This window comes from Falco cherrug, chromosome 5 (genome assembly GCF_023634085.1).
Source record: "Falco cherrug isolate bFalChe1 chromosome 5, bFalChe1.pri, whole genome shotgun sequence".
In the NCBI taxonomy this organism is placed as follows: domain Eukaryota; kingdom Metazoa; phylum Chordata; class Aves; order Falconiformes; family Falconidae; genus Falco; species Falco cherrug.
This window is the reverse complement of record NC_073701.1, coordinates 2,565,495-2,584,967: the sequence shown is the minus strand read 5'-3', so window position 1 is coordinate 2,584,967 and position 19,473 is coordinate 2,565,495. Positions and strand designations below refer to the sequence as shown.

General features: G+C 54.0%; 1 protein-coding gene across 1 annotated transcript; it reads right to left on the bottom strand.

Annotated features, from left to right (window-relative positions):
- Positions 1-2: 2 nt before the first annotated feature.
- On the bottom strand, positions 3-14,890 carry VTCN1 (V-set domain containing T cell activation inhibitor 1). The gene is made up of 5 exons (XM_005433369.4): positions 14,119-14,890; positions 9,094-9,158; positions 7,314-7,661; positions 3,588-3,866; positions 3-2,924 (listed from the first exon to the last, which is right to left on the bottom strand). The coding sequence occupies exons 1-5, from the start codon at positions 14,322-14,324 to the stop codon at positions 2,803-2,805; spliced, it is 1,020 nt and encodes a 339-aa protein (XP_005433426.2). The 5' UTR covers positions 14,325-14,890; the 3' UTR covers positions 3-2,802.
- Between the last annotated feature and the right edge of the window lie 4,583 nt (positions 14,891-19,473).

Below are 19,473 nucleotides of genomic sequence, written 5' to 3'. Positions count from 1 at the left end.
TGGTCTTCTTAACCTAATTGAAATTGTTAAAATTATGTTTTTCAAGCACTTCCTTCCTCCAAGAAGAGAAGGGAAGTGAGTAAGTTACTGTTTGGAGATTAAAGGAGACTGTTTGGAGAAAAGGATACTCAGTGGGGAACCTTACTGCTCTTTACAAGTACCTGAAAGGAGGTTGTAGGCAGGTGGGGGTAGGTCTCTTCTTCCAGGTAAGAAATGACAGGATGAGGAAACAGCCTCAAGTTGCACCAGGGGAGGTTTAGATGGGATATTAGGAAAAAATTCTTCCCCAAAAGGGTGGTCAAGCATTGGGACAGGCTGCCCATGGATGTGGTGGAATCACCAGCCCTGAAGTGTTCAAATCCACCCATGGATGGTGCTTAGGGACATGGCGTGGGGTGGATTTGGCAGTCCTGGGTTAACAGGCGGCCTCTATGATCTTAGATCTTTTCCAGCCTAAATGATTCTATGGGTCTGTGGTTCTAAATCATGGTTTTAAATCGCAGCATTATATGGGTATTGCTCTGCAGCTTAAGCAGTGGGGCTGGTAACAAGAGGAAGGCAGTGAGCTGTGATACAGCCTCACAACATGCTACAGCCTGGCCCGTCTGTTCCTCATGAGGAAGACTATGACAGGCGGCACGGCAGACTAGCTGCTGCAACACGTGGGAGATCACCATTTGAAGATTCCTCTCTCCCATCTGCTTGCAGCAGTGACCAAGCATTCTGCCCTGCTTTTGGCAAAATTACATCCATGTAATTACTCCCCTACCTTACTTGGTGTGTAGTGCCAACAGCATGTGTAAACAGGTATGCTGGTTTGGGTTTTGTTTGTTCAGTGTTTCCCCCCTGCCTTTCCCCCTCCCCCTGTAGTTTGAGCTCTGTATTAAACTTCAGGCAGTGGCTTTACTGAGCATGTGTGAAGTAGAAGTATCTTCCCTCTCAAGCGGTACAAGACCTGACAGATGCCACCATTCAGCAAAGTTCTGAGCCTCCATCTTAAAGATGCTTAAAGCAAAGGTCTACACAAGCTTTGCTGTGACAGTCTCTTTTTCTGTAGGTGCTTTCTGCAAAATAGCAAAGGTTTTGCTTACACCCCTACCCTCTCTGAAGAAAACAAAACGAACACCCCCAATAAACTATCTCAGCCTGAGGAAAATGTTGACCGTAAGTGATGTAAGATGAAGAGATCAAAATCTGATTTAAAAGTGCAACTGAAAGTAGTCCTGCAATCCGAATAACATAGTAGCAGTGCTACAGAAATAGGAAGTGCTAATAACAGAGACATATTTAAAAACAAAAAAGGCAAATTTCTCTCTCTAGCCCTATCTATGTTTAATAACTGTGTTTACTTCTGGCTTTGAACTTTCCAGTAGTACCTTACCAGCCTCCCTCTTTTCCTCATGATGTATGCTAGTCTTCTGTCTGCTGCCACGCTCGCTACTCATCTGCTCCTCTTTTATTTCACGTTACACAAATGCCGTCATCGGTCCTCACGCAGGACTTCAGACACGGTTTGCCTTTGCCAGGGTGAGGACCCAACGCTGATTCCAAGCCTGTTAGCGTTGTTCTAACCCGTCGCTGGTTTGCCATTCACAACTTCTTTTTCAGAAAGGAGTCTGGTTACAGTCTTGGAAGACTGGAAAGAATAGCTGGCTGCTCTGTTGTTTACAGTTTTATTCATACATTCAGAGAAATCACGAGGTGAGACGGATCAATCCAATCCATTTGGGGACAATTAAGATTTGCTTACTTTTAGCACTCTGAGTTTGAAGGAGCAGTTCTCAGATGTATTGCAGGAAACGCTTTTCCTGTTTGCCTCTGAGCTTCTGCCCATGATCAGTTCTGGTCACTGGGTTACTCCAGAGAAGAGAACACATCTTGTTCCTGTGCTCAAGATTTTTTCCTTTATTTATGCAACTCTCCTTATCGTATTCCTCACTCTCTTTCTGAAGCCAAAGCACCCTGTTGTTGGCATGGGTAAGAAATAATGATACAAGAGAAATCAGCTGGCTTCATGTTTGTGCTACTGCTTCCTCTGGAACTGGGATAAGCTCTCGGCCTGAGAGGCAGGAAAGCATGCAGCGCATTCTGTCGTCAGGGCAGCTGTCGTAACTGTTCTGCGTGGAAAGACAGACATTCCTTTTAGCTGATTTTCCGTAGCTCTCCATCACCAGTCTGCCTCTGAGGCCTGCCACCCCAAGCAGATGAACACTAAAGGCTTTGTGCTCTGGCTGCCCACAGCCCTCCTCATTGTGGGTCTACACGGGATTGCTGCGGCTGGCAGCTCCCTCTGGGCCTGTTCGAGGTGTCCGTGGCAGGTACGGTTTACTGAAGGGCCTCCACTGTGTAGTGGAGTTGTCTGAGCAAAGTGGGTGCAAACAAGGCTTGTGCTGCAGCCATGTGGGGAGGGAGAGGAGAAAGGCCCCGGCGCCTCGCAGCCGTGAACTGCGGCCACGGTCCCGCGGGTCAGAGGGGGGAAGGAAGAGAGAAGGAGAGGACAAGTAAGAGATGACAGGTGATAGTGTAAGAGAAGAATCTCTAAGGTTGCAGAAAATGATGGGAGAAGCCATCAGGGAGCCCATGGGAGGGACGAGCCATGTGTCCCACCTAGAGCTGGGGATGGGGAAAGGATGGGCACAGGGGCAAGGCGCGTCCTCCCGCTCTGGCAGGCTTGAGCCAGGTCTGCTGCTGCAACCAGGCTCGGCAAGAGGGTCTACACATACCGAGCATATATTCCTGTCGGTTCCCCACGCTGAGCTTACCTCCAGGCCCAGCGGTGTTTCTGATTGTTTTATAGAGGCTTTATATCGACAGCAGATACAGGGGAAGCAGAAGCATCCAGTGACAGGCTGGAAGGGAGCGGGACACTGACTCTGCCTGCAGGCTCACCAGCTGCAAGTTGGTCCCCCTTGTAATGCTGAAATCTGTAGCAGAAGAACAGTGAGAGACTCCCAGGAGGGGCAACGCAGCAGGGAAGGCAAAACAAGTGTGTGTATTTATTCTTCCTCATTTTTCTGAATATTGATAAAGATAGGCCCTGCCTGGTGTGCTGGAGACCCACCGCTACGAAGCCCTTGCTGTAGAAGAGCTGTGACCCTTCCCGTGTGGAACAGGAGATCCCTGACGGCTTGGAAAGCTTGCATTGTGCACAGAGTGGTCTGTAAATAAAGGGGGTGGGCAGGAGGCAGAGAGATTGGTGTTGGTAACAGCTAGGGGGGCCTGCCGGTTTGGTTTGGCGAACTGAACCGGCGAAACAAAGCGTCAAAAGTTGGGGTTGTGGGTGGGCTGGGTTGGGTTAACATCCAAAGGAATACGTTCCTCTGCATGTGTCCTTCCCTCCCGCTCCCCGGCGGTTCTGTCCCCCTGCCAAGGGAGCTGTCGTTACCATGAAGAGCATCTGAAGGAGCAGGAGCAAACACAGCCCCTTTCCTGCACCCCAGGGGCAGAGAGGTGCTTGGATCAGCCACAGATTCCAGTCCCTTCCGTGACTGGCCCAGGCGCCGCAGGCACCCCTGAGGCACACAGGCGCGCTGGTTAAACGCTCTTCTCCCCTGTGCCCGTGCTCTCTGGGTGCTGTTAAACTTTACCTGTCACTTTGACGTTGCCCGTAGCTTTGGCAATGTTGTTTTCAATCACGCAGGTGTAGGTAGCGTTAGCAGTGATGTTGTGCAGCAAGGAGACCACCTTCAGAGTGATGTTTTCAGCGTTCAGCTCGTAGCTGGTGTTGGCGACGTGCGGCAGGTGCTCCCCGGCGGCGCTGCAGGCTGTCCAGTGCACGGTGGGGCGGGGGAACCAGCGCGGTGCTTCGCACTGCAGCGTGTCCCCGCTGCCGCTGTTCTCCACGTGGACCTTGGGGGTGCTGAAGGCTTTGGGAGGGAAAAAGGGGAAAGGGTCAGAAAAAGGCAGATGTCTAGGGACCGGGCATGAAACACCCAGCTGCATGTGCCGGTCAGTCCTGGGACTTTCTAGAAATTCTAGGAGCACTAGAGGATTTCTAGGCTACTCACTGCTTAGCATCGTGGCACAGCACGCAGCCAAAGCGGGCGCGGGGGCTCAGACAGAGGCACCGGCGGGGCTACGGGGACATGGCTGCGGGGCGCTGAAGGCTCCTAGGACAGGGCAGTCCCGTTCGAGATCTGTGAGGTCATGGCACAGCTTCGGTGTCTTTAGGTGGTTCTAAAACAGCTACGAGCTGGGTCTTGGGCTCATAAACCCAGCGTTTCCCAGGAGCCCCGGGACACCCGGGCTGAGGCCGGAGCTGCCCGCCTGTGCCCCATGTCCCGGCATCCCCGGCGCTCGCCGCTGCTGGACTGAGGGGCCGAGAGGAGGCGCGTGCTGTGCTCCACAGGGAGAGACGTGCCAAACCCATCGCGGTTACTGGAAGGGGAAGATGACTCGCCCTCTCCGCTGCCTGAGAGGAAGCCTGGCCAACACCTACAGCTTCACAGAACCACAGAATCGAAGACTCATTTAGTTGGAAAGGACCTTTAAAGTCAAATCTAACTGTGACCCCAACTCTGCCACTAAGCCGTGTCCCTATGCACCACGTCTGCACATCATTTAAATACCTCCAGGGGTGGTGACCCCACCACGTCCCTGGGCAGCCTGTTCCAAGGCTTCACAACCCTTTCGGTGAAGAAATTTTTCTTAACATCCAATTTAAACCTCTACTGGCACAACCTGAGGATGATTCCTCTTGTCCTGTCACTTGTTACTTGAAAGAAGAGCTGACGCCCACTTCACTACAAGCTTTCGGGTAGTTGTAGAGAGCGGTAAGGTCCCCCCTGAGCCTCCTTCTCCCCGGGCTGAGCACCCCCAGCTCCCCCCGCTGCTCCTCAGAGCACTTGTGCCCCTGCCCCTTCCCCAGCCCCGCTGCCCATCTCCGGACACGCTCCAGCACCTCAATGTCTTTCCTGAAGCGAGGGGCCCAAAACCAAACACAGGATTCGAGGTGCGGCCTCACCGGTGGGACGGGGGGGCAATCATTTCCCTAGTCCTGCCAGCCACACTGTTTCAGATACGAGCCAAGGTGCTGTTGGCCACCTGGCCGCACTGGGGGCTCCCGTCCAGCCGGCTGTCAACCGGCACCCCCAGGTCCTGCTCGTCCAGGGAGTTCCCAGCCGCCCTGCCCCGTGTGGGGCTGGTGTGACCCACAAGCAGGACCCGGCACTGAGCCTGGTTGAACCTCATGCAACCGGCCTGGCCCCATCGGCCGCTGCCCAGCCCCCGCCGTGCTGGGACTGTCGCGCTGGACGGGGCTGCAGCCCAGGGAAGCTCCATCAGCACATACTGGGGCTGAGGGCAGGCCGTCCTGAGCTGCAGCACATCCCGGGATTAAAGAAAACGTTTAACGCCCATCGCAAACTCATCTGTGGTTTAAAGCCAAGACCAAACTTTGTTAACCTTGGTCTCTGTATATTCATCGTATTTCCCCCCCGCACATACGTGAAGGGAAACAAGAGCTTATTAGGAACGCAGAGTTCCCATTTCCCATGGAAGTAAACCCCAGCGCACCGCTGCACGTGTTCTCGCCAACCCCCTTTCTGCGTGGGTTACTTTAAACATCGAATCAACACAAAAGGGCAGATTCCCAAGGCCTCAGGGAGGGGTGTGAGACCAAGTCCCCGCGGGACTTACGCGTGCCTCAGCCGAGAGCCAGAGCTCTCCAGCCTTGCTGTCACCTGCTGCCATCCCGAGCGGTTCTTCCATCCCTGCCCGATGGAAGGGCACGATAAGGGGCCCGGGAGCCCAGCAGCCCTTTTTCCCCCTGCCTGGGGGGTACTTCCCACAACAGGGCACCAAACACACTTTCAGCAAGAAACGGGAGATGGAAACAACGCTGGGCAGATGGGCCTGTGACCCCAGCTCTCCACTGCTTTTCTGTCCCAAGCCGGGCTCCCCGTGAGTGGCACGGGGAAGCGGCTGCATCTCCAGGACATCTGTCACACACGGCTGTGCAGAAGCTGGTGGCCACCTCCCGGTGCTTTGAGGCTGCTGGGCCAGAGGAGGCTGGCGTTGCAGAGAGGCAGCCTGTCTCATCCAAGGGCTCTGCTGGTTACGATTGTCCTGCCATGACTGGCCTGAGGCACAGAGGACACCCCCACCCCCCATCCTGCCAGTACATCTGGCCTCACCACGTAAGCGGTCACCCATCCTAAAAGTGCGTTTCCTTGCCTTGGAGAGCTCTGAGGGTTGTTCCTCTCCCCATCCGAGCAGCGACTCTGGCCGCAGTGGTGAGGGAGAGGGTGCAAAGACTGCAGTCTGCGTGGAGGTGCTGAAGCGGCTCATCCATCAGTCTCCAGCACAAGGTGACCACCTGGGGGGTGACTTGTTAAGCTACTGCAGCCAAAGTCAGCTCATTGGAAGAGCGTGAAGACCTGGTGCTTTCCAGATCTCTCCTGGGGGACTGACTCTCCAACGTTCGGAGACTTTCTTTTCCTCCTTTCTAACAATTCCCTCGGCTACCTTAGAAACTTCCCCTGGAAGGTCACGGACTCACTCTACTGTACCAACCCTGAATCCGAGGGATACACTGGGACCTCAGGGGTGCCAGCAAAAGCCAGCCAGAGAAACACAAAGCCCACCCACCTCACGTTATCCTCATCGTACCGCCAGTGTAACTCACCACAACTTCATCAGGACAACCCAGAGGTGGCTGCGGCACTGGGTGGAGCACATCGCTCTGTGCCAGCCCCGAGCCCGACGGCCGAGCCCAGAGAGCTCGGAAGAATTAAGCACCCACACATGAAAATTCATCTGTGTCTCTGTGTGTTTTGAGGTTGACTCATAACAAGGTGAACAATTAACTCCAGCAAATGTGTCATACTTCAGATAACTGGTATGGGTGCTTTGTTGCTTTGATAGTAATTTAAAAAAATGAGTATTTTAGAAAAACAGGAAAAAGGTATTAAGCGGGCTACAACTTACACTACACAGCCCTTCTTTTGGCTGGAGATATAATTATAGAAAGAAAAAGCTGTCATCTTTAACAGGTGTAAAATCTGGATCTTTATAATATCAATTAGCTACTCCCATTCTTAGGGGCTCTTTCTACTCAGTTATGTAGCTGGGGGACTGCACAGGGTAAGTAGAAGAAAAAACCTCAGCGCATTAAATTAATAATCGTTTCTGGAATGAGGTTGTCAAAAGAGCAGGTAAGGCCGTAAACACCCGTAAAAGCCAAAACCCAAACAACCCCCAGGTGGCTGCTGGAGGAGCCGGTACCGCTCACACAGCCCCAGCAGCAGTGTCACAACAGGCAGGTCCAGCCCAGCCACGTTTCGCAGCAGGATTTTCTTCCTCGTACCCCTCACCTCCCGTTCTGTACCGCAGCACCGCCGCCCCGCTCCCTTTGGCCGTGGTGACCGAGCACCGGTAGGTGCCAGCGTCCGAGAGCTGCACGTCCCTCAGCTCCAGGGAAGCGTTGCCGCCGATCACCTGCTCCGCGAACACCGCCGTGCGGCCCTGAAACGATGCATCTTGCTCTTGCAGGCGGTCCTTCCCACCTTTAAACTCGTGAACCAGCCCAGCGACTCCCGCCTTGGCCCACCGGATCGCTATGCTGTCCATCTGGATGTCGGGCTCAAAAGTGCAGCCCAGGACGCCGCGCTGGCCGATGTTCCCCGGAGACGTCAGCGCCGTCACGCTGATGGAGCGTTTGCCTGCAAGGAGAAGGCCGGGCGGCGTGAGAAGGATGGGGTGAGGGCAGAGACAGGGCTGGATGGGCACCGGCACGTGGCAGGGACCCCAGCAGCAGCCACCAGCGTCGGCAGCACAGGTCAGCTCTCAGGGCTTATATACCAAGAGCATGTCCTTAGCAGGCAGCATGCTGCAAAAAGTAGCTCTTCTTATATGTTTAAGGGGAATCTGCACCATGTTTTCTTGCTTATTTGTATGTACCAGGGATTTTTGTCTTTGCAGCTGCTGGAAGAGTGTGATTTTCCTGCCTTAGCCAGGATCTCCCTTCATGCAATATAAATGTGATTGCAAGGCATAACGCTGGCAGGGAAATCGGACTGCTCTTTCACCCTTATGGGAATCCAAACTGTTTTCTTTCATTTAAGACAAGTCAGCATTTCCCTTCCCTGGGGACATAAATCACTTCTCAAGTAAAACCCTAACCAGCCAGCTTGAGAATTAACTCCTTCCCAGAGCCGGGTCCCCTGTCCCGCAGCCCTTCCTTATGCGCCCCCCGGCACGCCCCGAGGCGGCTGCCTCTGGGCCAGCACCAAAGCCATATAAAATACAAACATAAAGTATTTTTATAATCTCTGAGGGAGCAGGGAAGCGGGTCCCGTTCTGGCAGGTGCTGTCCGACTTTGCAATAAACACGATTGCTTCCTCCTATCTGGGAGAAGGAGCACGGTACGCACAGGACAGAGGGCAGGCATGGGGTACAGGTTTCGGGGGCGCAGATTTCGGGGGGGCAGGTTTCAGGCTCCAAGCCCAAGGGGATTTTGGCTAACACAGCACTACATCTGCAGCAGCACAGCCTGTGCTACGCCCATCGATCCCTCGCCTCAGCTGGCTTCCCACGGAGCAGCCGGTGGATTTGAGTGATGCAGCTGCAAACACACCAGACGGTAACTAAAGAAAACCAAACAAAAAAAAAGGCCTTAATTTCTGCTGTGAAAGCACAGCTCAGGAACTCACTTCCCAGGGCAAACCAGAGCTGCCGGCAGCCTGCGCCCAGCCCCCTGACAAGTTTTCACAGAAATTAAGAGCCGGCACCGATTTCCTCACTCAGCTCCGTGTGCCAAGTGCTGGTATCTTCTAACGCACCCCGAGCACACGTGTGTGCGCGTGTAAATCTCTGCATTATTTAAAACCTACAAAGCTCACAGTCTCCGAGGACAGCAGAGCTCCTCGAGGCTCCGTGCCACGGCGCGACACCTTGTTGAGAAAGGCCAGGACTGAAGCCGCCTGTGCAATCTTAACTCGGCCACCGGGTACATAAGCTGTTGGAAGTGAGCCTTCGCAGGTGGCACTTCCACACAAGGTCACCCTCAGCCCCTGCATGGGACAGACACACAGAGGCAGGGCAGAAGCTCCTCACCTCACTGGTAACAGCAAGAAATCTGAGCGGTCACATACCTGAGACACCGAAGCCGATGATCAGGGCAATCACCGCAGCCAGGATGATAATGACCATAGTCGTGCTATTGGGGAGAAAAGGAAAGCACAGCCTCAGCGCACAGCCCGCCGCCTCCTGCACACCCTGCCCTGCAGCGCACGCCTGCGGGGCCGCCGGCACAACAGTGGTCGAGGTGGGTAAGCCACAGGCCTAGAGCAAGGCAGACCGGTGAAGCACACGACCACAGTTGTGGTGAATATTTGGGTGAGCACCATGTGGCGGGAGGAGAGGAGACCTGGGCTTTCGTTCCCGAGAGGAGGCAGCTGGCCCCAGTGGAGGATGCTCCCCTCTGCATCCCCTGGTGCCTAAGGGAGCCAGGCAGTCCCTGCTGGCACTTGCGAGGGACCAGTTGCCAGGGGGATGAGCAGACCACCGACCGACCCCAGGAGACCCCGGGGGGATGGGCAGACCACCGACCCCAGGAGACAACGGGGGGATGGGCAGACCACCGACCCCAGGAGATGCTGTTACGAGCCAGAGGGTGGGAAGGAGCGGGCTGGGAACAGGGCCAGGATCGTGAGCTGCTCACATTTGGGATGTTCCATGCACAGACGGATGAGGGGCCGTTCCATGAGAGGACACTTGCCAAGCCACGCAGGCAGAGCAGCCCCAGCAGAGGCGGCAGCATGGCAGAGCAGCACAGCTCAAGCCTTGCCAAGCACGACCCGTCTCCAACACAGCCCAAGCCTGGAGACACCCAAAAGCACGGCCTGCAGGCTTCCACCACAACTGGCGGGGCTGTCACACACGGCTCTGAGCACCTTTTCATGTGGACTGGTGGGTCATGGCAGCACCTTCAGCTCCCCACCAGAAGAAGCCCTGAAGCAGCTTCCCCACAAAACCCAGAGGGACATCCCAGGACAGGCAGTTCACATGCTCCTGCCTGACGGCCTCACAGGTGTGCTGGGCTCAGCCCTGCTCAGGACTGTCAGAGGAGAAGCCCAGAGAGCTGCAGGAGGTCCTCACACAGGATTTCACCCCATTCCCAAGCCCGGCAGGGTGCTGGAGGGAGCACAAGCACCGGCAGCGGCCACTCCACATCAGCATCCAGGGCTGCCAGCCCAGGGCTTGTTTTGTCCTGTTGCACACAGAAACCCTTGAGCTGCTGCTCTCACCCTCAGGCAGGACCAGGCTGCAAGATGTCACGGTCCTCCTGCCCGTGCAGGAGTAGCTGCTCCACAGCGTTTTCTGGTTTGTAGCACCCTCTTTCCCCAGGCAGCAGGCAGCCTCCCACAGGAGCCGTCAGCGTCCGACAGCCACAAACCCATGAACTCCTCCCACGTCAACATGTGCCTGCATCAGTTACTGGCACGATCGCAGCTCAATCACTGCAGGTGCCACCATCACGGGGCTGATACGGAGCTGTAGGGAGATGCACCATGTGAACAAGGTTGATGGGTTGGAAGAGGGGCTGGAGAGGAGGGGAGATGTCGCAGAAGTCTTGCTTGCCTTCCCACTGTCTCCCTTCCATCCTCATCCTTAAAGCCAGTGGCAAGTTGTCTGAAGAAGCCTTGTCTGCACATGCCAGTGTGCTCAGAAGATCAGAACTGTGTATTTCACCATGCAATAAGCCCACATAAACATTCATATGGGTCCATATATATGCTCCCATCCGTACCAAGCCCTCCCTGCTTAGATGCCCTCAGAGCTGGGAGGTGTCACGCGTTTGGCTTCCTCCCTGTTCCCACCACCTTTCACTCACCGCCAGGGTGGACAGCAGTTCTCCGCCTGCCCCCTCCCCGAGGCACGGCTGACCCTGCTGGGGAGGAAAGCAGTGGTGCAGCTGGGGACCCACCGCCAGCCACCACCTCCCCAGGGGGACCTGCAGGATGGGGACTTCGTCAGCTCGTGTGGGTCCCACAGCGGGACAGCACCCAGCAAGGACTCGTCATGTCCCACTGTTGCAGCACAAACAAACTAGCAAGCTGCAGCAAGGCTTTTACCATCGGCCAGATTCTACTGTCCGTGCTGTTTGTCCTTCCTCTGCAAGTCAGACGCTCCTGCTCCTGCATCCGACCCCCTCTCCCACGCTCCTCAGGGCTATTTAGGGAACAGCTGCACATCATCCAGGTCCATCAACCCACTGCCTTCGAGGCAAGGCCACAGCTGCAATTAGCAATGCTAATCAACCCACCGCCTTCATTCCTCTACATCCCACGGGCTCAGTCCTAAGTCACTTGGGGTCTCACCATGGGACAACCCTGTGCTTCTTATTCCGGGGCAGATACCAAGCCTCTTGCATGTGCTGAATAACATGTACCTCCTTGAGAAGCTCCACAGATTCCTATGGGGATGATCCCAGAGTGAGATAGTTGCTATAAACTCAGCCCAGGTTGCCAGCATGAGCCTCAGCTCTCCCTCCTGGGGAGCACAGCCCCGCAGCAGCGGCACCCGCGCTGTCACGAAGAAGCTGTGACTCACCTTCACCCCTCTACATTAAAACCCTCCTTCCCAAGACTGGGCAGGGAAGAGATTGCTGGGAGCCTCGGGATGCTGCCCGTGGGTTACAGGGGTGTCACTGGTCAATGCCAGAGCGGTACATCAGGGCACGAGCAGCCAGGACACCCTCCTGCACAGTCCCTGAGCACCTCAGGTGCCGCCACACCTGCCTGTGGTCCTGGGCAGGTCCCTCTGGCCTGAACACCACCTCTGCTCTAGCACTGCTGGGCAAAATCATCCTCAGCTCGCTCACAAACATGAACCAGCACCACAGCTTTTGTCCCCTGCCGGCATTGCCTGCCCAGGTAGCTGCAAAGCCCCGCTAGCTGTGTGTCCCACCCCTGCTCCAAGGCAGCACCAGGGCTGCTGGAAAAAGCCGCTTGTTGTTACAGGGAGGATGGCAATTTGGGGTACACAGATACCACCGCCCACTTCAACACAAGGGGAAATGGGGCCTTTTGAAATCTCCTCCGCAGAAACGGCAAGATCCAAGAATCACAAATGCCTTAACAACACTCGCCTGCGAGCCCCCCGCGTGTATTGAGTGGGTCTGGGGGACAGGGCGGCCACGAGGAAGCTGGCGCCCGCCCGGCCGTTGCTGAGGGTAACCGTGTTTCGCAACAGCCCAACAGTCGAAGCAAAAAGCCATTTTCTGTGCATCAGCACCTCGGTGCTGGCAGCGTTTCAGAGGCGGGGACCAGGCTGATGCAAGGGCTGGGGCTGTGCACGTCGGAGCCCTGATGCCACCCTCTGTTCCCAGGGCAGCTTTGACATCCTGCAGGATGCTGCTCTGTGCATCCTACCCTCTTGTCTGTGGTCCCGTTCCTGATCAGCCATGAAATCTGGCATGAAATTTATTCATTCCCATCTGTCAAGCACAGTCTGGGGGCAGAGGGAGGCTCGCAGCCCCGCTGTGACAGGCAGCAGAGGCTCCATCCTCCCGCTCTCCAGCTCTGCTCAGTGTAAGCTTTCCCTGGGGAATGAGCTTACAGGTGTGACAATCAAAAAGCATGGAAGGTTAAGAGACTGAAGATCCTTTGCCTTCCTCCTTATATCAAAAAGAAAAAGAAATAGCATGGCAAGGGTAACACAGAAGAAAGGGGTTCCTGTTCCGACCAGCGGTTGATGACTGCAGAGCTCAACTTGTCTCACCTTTTATTTCTTTCAGTGTTTTTTTTAAATTTTGGTTTGTTTTTTTCTGAAATCAACAGAAACCTCTCCTTGCTCCTCTGAAGCCTCCTGGAAAATCCAGCCTTCTTTCTAGGCTGTTTCTGCCCTTCAAGATTAGCCTGAAGAGGCCAATGTCCTCGGAGAAACCCGCTGCTCGCAGCGAGCTGCTGGCCGGTGGGCGCAGCCGCCCGGGGCAGGCGAGGTGCTGGCTGAGCAGGATGGGGCTCGCCGCAGCGAGGGGTACGTGCACATTTTTTCACACCCGTCTGCATTTCCCTGAGAAGCCAGCTGGGCTGCCTCTGGAGAATAACAGAGCTGGTTATTAAGTGCATTCCAGACACATGAGGAATACGATGCCCAGTGAATATTTACACCGTGTTATATTATTTCTACTAGTCTTCTCCCTTTTGTTGGCGAAAAGGCGCAGATATTACCATTTAGTTCTTCCTTGATGCTCCCCATGAGAAAGCTGGAGCACAGCTCACATGTGAGGTCTCTTCAGTTCACATGTGGACTGTCCTTCTCCCCACCGCTGTTCAGCTCAGGTGGGACGGATACTCATAACAGCTGAAACCTTTTTGACAGAATAAACACAAGCAGGAGCGTTTCACACACCTCACCGGAGCCTCTTCCTCCATCCAGCCTGGAAAAGCTCCCACCTGGGGTGAAGAGACACGGCTGCTTGGTGGCCCTGTTCAAGCAGTCAGGTTTAGGTGGAAGCTCAATCCATGTTCATTGGAGGCTGAAGCAAGTTTACCCATCTGGTGAGGGTTATTTTCAACTAATTAGTAGATAAGGACAGGAGGTAGATATTATTATGGCCTTCCCCATGATACTTCTTCTTCTGACTGTAGTTCACCAGGACTTGGTCAATAGCTCCAAAGGAAACAGGCTCATCAAAACATGAGGCACAAAGCAGCTTGCCCATCTTCGCAGCTCTTGCTCCTGATCCGCAGAGCAAGGGAACCTGGGCAGGACAGCTTCTGCCGCTCTCCCCACAGCACGCCGACGTGATGCAAACACAAGTGACTGCCTGAGGGCCAGCAGAAGGAACGGGGAGCCTGCCTCAAGCCACCGATACCCCAACCTACAACAGCATTCAAACCTGAGGTAGTGTATTCTAGCCCTGCAGTTTCTAGGACACACATCTCCATCCTGGCTACAGTCAACAGCCTGCACGTGGCTGTCTGACATGGCCTTACTGATCCTATAAAAGAAGCTGTACCGATATTTTAGCTCAGTGAGCGCAGCATAGAATCAAGCTGCAAAGAACTGCTGTCTTGAAAGTCCCTGGCAGCAGGGTGATGCAGCCTAGGAGTTTGGAAAACCCAGTTCCCTCCCTCCCTCTCCCAAACCAGATGCAGATAATACCGTACCTCCAGAAAACGACCTGGCCTTGGGACGCCATGGTCACAGCACCTACGCAGACAAGCCAAACACCAGGTGCCCGAAGGTCCCACACGGTTCCACACAGCCCCTGTCCTTCGCATTCTCCTGGGCTGTCCGGCTTAAATAACTGAAGCCAGCTAAGGGGTGGTGAGCGCAAGCACTGAACCTTCAGGAACGAGGAAGCAGGGAGCATTCCGGCTCCAGCCACCAGGGCAGTCAAAAGCAGGCAGTCGTGGTTAGTCACTGGAACGACAGGAGAAACCTCCTACACCATCCATTAAAGAAACACATCTGATTTCAAACAAAAAGCAACACAGCTGATGGTTTGGTAGCCAGCTAATCCTGGGGTCCGAGTGCAACCGTCTCCAATGTTGACCCACAGCTTATCCTTCACTGGTGGGTTGCGTTCTACCCAGGACTAGCTCAGGTCTCCTTGCCAAGATGTCCAGTCATGCTGTGGGCACTGGGCAGAGTGGTCCCAGCTGCGGGTCCCCTTCCTGGCCCCATTCCCAATGTGCATCTCCCCCCGCCTCTCTGTGCTGCGCTGAGAGGCTCCGCCAGGCTCAGCAATGCCATCACAGCCACGCAGCTGCTGCGGAGCCTCTTTTCTGACTGCTCTTTTCTTCCACTGAACTCCTCCAGACCAGACAGCTTCTCCTCCCCGAGGCCAGCTCCTGCTGCTCTCAGATCTGCCATTACGGTGGACATCACAGCACGTAAAGGAACAAAGCTGGCACACGTACCCTGCAGTCCTTTTGCCCTGCGCTTGGTCTCGCTGGAGGCTGGGCGCTGGATGGGTAGCTCTTGGGCGTAAGAGGCTGAGAAGGGCACGGTGATTACAAAAGAGCAGAAAAGGGAAGGCAGCTTGCGCCACCGTGTTCAGTTTCCCGAAGGGGAACCTGTGTATCCTGTCATTCATGTCTGGACTGTGTTCTAGGAAGGATGGAAAAGGGGAATTTTTGACAGTCTATAGCCATCTCCAGCAAGTTTGGATGGCTAGTGGGAGTGAATAGCTTTCCCATGCAGAGCTGAGGATGCCCGGAGGAACTGGGAACAGTCCTAACAAAAACCAAATCACTTTCTCTGCAACAACCAGAGATTAAAATCAAGACCAACTAATACTGGCCAGCGATGACCAAACTAGCTGCAAAGGCTGAGCTTTGGGGCTCAGGAAGGCTTACACTGCCCTGAGGAGCAGCAGCCGCCTTCTAACTGCACGTGCGAGATTTCAGCGCATGTGCACTTAGTCTTTTGGACTCGAGTTTGACTCCAAAACAGCCTCTTCACCTCCACAGGGGATGAACATACTCAGATGCGGTGCATGACGTGTAACAGACTTTCCTAGGCAGCAGAGAGGGGGCTGGAAGGGGATCTGGGTCTTGCACAGGCACCAAAGTCAGCAAACTGTGTTCCAAGGCATTGAGCACCTGGGACTCGCCACTTCCAGCCACCCCGTGCCAGGATGAAGTTACCTGTCACAACCTGTGTTGAACCTCCTCCCACGTCCCACCACCTTGCACTGATGAGGGCATGGATGCGAACCTCCGCTAAGCCTAGCCACCCGTGAGCAAACAAAGCACAATCAGAAAGCAAATGGTTTCCCCCCAGGTTAAGAAGTTGAATCGGCTCCCTACGTGGTCCGAGGAGCGTCGCATCTAGCGATGCTTCTGGAGAGCAAGGACCTTCTGAGCCAGGGTGGGACTTTCTGCTTTCAAGAGTGACTAGACATTGGGTTTACCCAGCCGTTCACGTGCTACTTCAGTGTCAGCGCTCGACTGCAAAGCTAATTGCTCTCCAGGCAGAGGAGCTACCTGAACGCCCCGGGCGAGGTCTGCAGCAGAGGTGTGAACAGGACCTACTGCCAACACTCCAACCCCGGCCGCTGCTGAAAGCGCAGCCTTCATCCTCCAGCCTCTGAATGAAACTGGGGGCTGGAAATCTTGGGAAGATCTGAGAATCACTGATGCTTTTTGGTTATTGCAATGGTTTAAACTTATAAAGCAGACTTTATATGGTTTTCACTTCCCCTCTGCTTTAGCATGGAATAGCCCCTTTTAATCTGAAAAAAAAAAAAAAAAAAAGAGATCTGATTTATTTTGTAGTATCCTACTGATTACTAAACCTCTCGTAATGTAGCAGAGCATTACTAGAAGCTAACAGCCCTAGGCCATAGTGGCCTGGTGGGAAATGCACATTAAGAAATTCCCTCTTGCCTTCTGTGACACCTGATTTACGGCTGCCTTGGGCACAGTGCGCCAGCGAGGCGTCCCCTTGCAGCACCGCGTAACTCCAGGCTGTAGCTGCAGCGCACTCCACCGCGCAGCCAACAACCAGCTTACTTCCACGTTGGAAAAACATGCTTGTTCCTTGGTCACAGGCAGCCCCAGTAGGACCAGGGCAAGCCCCGTTCACCAGGGCAACATCATGCTAATTCCCAAACAGCTCTCATGCCAGAGGCTACTCCTCTCTGTATGTTTACACTGCAAAAAAACAAGAGTATTCAGGATATTTCCCAAAGAAATCAAGGGCGTGTGACCACAATCTGCCCAGCTCTTGCCACTTCTGAACCTATTAGCAAAATCCAACCTGATGTGACAGCAGGATCTGGTCCCACACGGTCTGTGAGAGCTGATGAGCACCTGGGGAAGAGACACGTCAGCTGTCTTCACTGAGGGGAAGGTGACAGCAGGCACAAAACGTTACCAGCTTTACTGTACCCACCAGCGGGTACCCTAGAGCTGCCCACAGCCCATTCTGCCTCTTGCCTACGTGAAGGAACACCGCGGGCAGGAAGGACTGATGGTGGGTCAGGGCACAAGAAGATATTCAGTGGTCTGGGGGAGGCACTGGCACAAGAACCTGCAGCTGCTCTGCCCTTCATGATACAACTGGTTTCTTTCTCCACAAATAATTCTGTCAAGAGTTCCCTTGCTTACGGAAAGTTCACACCTTATGTCATTGCCGCTGGAATGCTGGAGGAGCTATCAGTGAAGCAGGACGAGCAGGAGAAGTTGGAGTTGTGGCAAGCTGACAAGCAGCCAAGAGTGACAGAGTGTTCAAGAAAGGTGAAGGCACACAGCAGGCTGAAAAAGATGAAAGGTATCCTTGGGATTTGGCCAGAAAGGTTGGACATCTTCCCAGCATCGTGATCCCCCATCTGTAACAATGATGTCAGGAGGTGCTTGAGAAGCACCAGAAATCGGAGCACTAGTGGTCTGGAAGAGGGAGAGCTTGGTGCTGCCCCATCAGCTCTACCCGTCCCCAGCCTCGCCTGCCCTTGAAGGGACGCTGGAAGCAGCAGCACTCAGAATAAGCCCTCATCTCTCAGAACAGGGAGGTGGTAAGCAAGCCACTCTCGGCTGGAAACAGAGTCCTCTATGCTGCCTGTGAGCCACTGCAGGTGGTCAGTGCCCCCTCGGGAATCACCTCCCGCCACGGGAAGGCCAAGCAGCCCTGTTAGCCAGCTTCTGCACGGCCTCTGCCATCTGGGGACAAGCTAGACACTCATGCGCAGAGCTACAAGCGCAGCCATGCCACCAGTGTGGGTTGTGTCCTCTGAGAAGGGAGCAATACCCCAGAGCGATACCCAACTCTAGAGGCGCCCTACGTGGGGACTTCCAGGCTGCAGAGCCCCTTCCAGGTCCTCCACAGTCTCTTGCTCTTGCTGGTTTTCCTTCCAGATGCACCATTTTCCCTATCCAGAGAGGAAGTCCTTCTCTCGCCTCCCAAAGCATCTCCTCGTGTTCACCTCCTTTTTTTTTTTTTTTTTTTTTAAACTTTGGAGACAGGCAATTTTTATCAGCGATAGCTTTTGTCATGAGAAAAATGTCAATATTTACTGGCGCAGTTCTGTCAGCACTGCACGTTACACCTGTCTTGAAAATACCTTTGTTACCTCAAGGACCAACCGGTCAGAGATAACAGCACGCAGCCCCGCAGACTAACTACACCTCCTCCTCTGCCACCTGCCCACCAGCAGAGCACTGGAGCCACTCCTGGGAATGGCTGTCAGGGTCCAATGCGAGACTCCAGCAGATCACTAGGGTGCGTTCGTTTGGCAAAGCGTTTGAGTAATGAACACTGAGCACAAAGTCCACTGCGGACAGCAGAAGGACACTCGCACCTAACTGCCACAGAGTGACCAAGGTTATTAAATGTCTTTTCTGCCTGTGATTCTTCAGGTTATCCTCATGCAGGGCCCCCTTTGCCCAAACACAGAGCAGTAGCCCATCACCACTTTATAATCCCTGGGACTGACCGAGCCTTCAAGTCTAACAAGGAGAAGGAAAAAAAAATCAACACATGAGCCCGACCCTGACAGGATTAGCACCCCATGTTGTCCAAAAATTGCTCTCCCCATGTCAAACAGAGCTCAGCCCAAGGTGACTGCAGTTCCCTGAAGGGTTTATGCATTCGCTGGTATAATTCTCAAAAACAGCTTCTTGGAAAATGTCAGCGACAGGGTGTGTAAGGGATGCCTAACACAAAAGGAAAACACATTCCTCTGTCTGAGAGGACTAAGATGTTTCCAGACAGAAATTATGTGCCTAAAAGGTAGTGCTGTCCTCACGTGTTCCCTCTGCAATACAACACGGAAGCTCTGAGAAAAAACAACACACAGGCAGGGGGGAGTCAGGGGGGTGAGGGGGGCAAGAAAGAGACAGAAAATGAGGCATTTCGGTTTACATCCCATTCCGTACCGAGCACTGACTGCACATAGCAAGGACGAGAATGAGTTACTGTTTGTTCCATTCAAGGTTAACTCAAATCAAACTTTCACTTCAAAATTTCAGAGTCAGCAACTTGGAGACTTAAATTGCCTCACTTGGAGGTTTAAACTACCTAACCTTCCCTGTTTGTTTGACAGCCCTTTCTGGATGATTAATGAAAAGCTATAAACAGCATTTGCATAAGACTATCTATCTCCTTTGCTGGGAAGAAGTGGTTCCAAAACCGGCTTTGTAAGAGGAATGAGCAACAAATGAGAATCTTCTGAGCAAGCAAACAGACATCCCAGGTTCCTACTATTTACAAGCCAGCTCTCACCAGTCAGAAAGCAAGAACCAGTCCTTACTGTTGACACTGGGGCAGCATTCCTCTCCCCAAGTGACCAACAGTCAGACCTTTGTCCCCAGCTCCCCAGGCAGCACCAGGAGCCCCTAGCAACACACACCTACTAGCAGGGTTACCCCCAGGGCAGTAGCGTTCGCGAATGTGTTTTGTAAAGGAAGGTATCCAGGCTGCCTGCTTCACCCAGGCAAGGGCAGGCAGCCATCAGCAGGTTAGCAGCTGCCCTTCCAGGAAAACACCTCTTTGTCCTCATCATGGATACCATCTCCCCA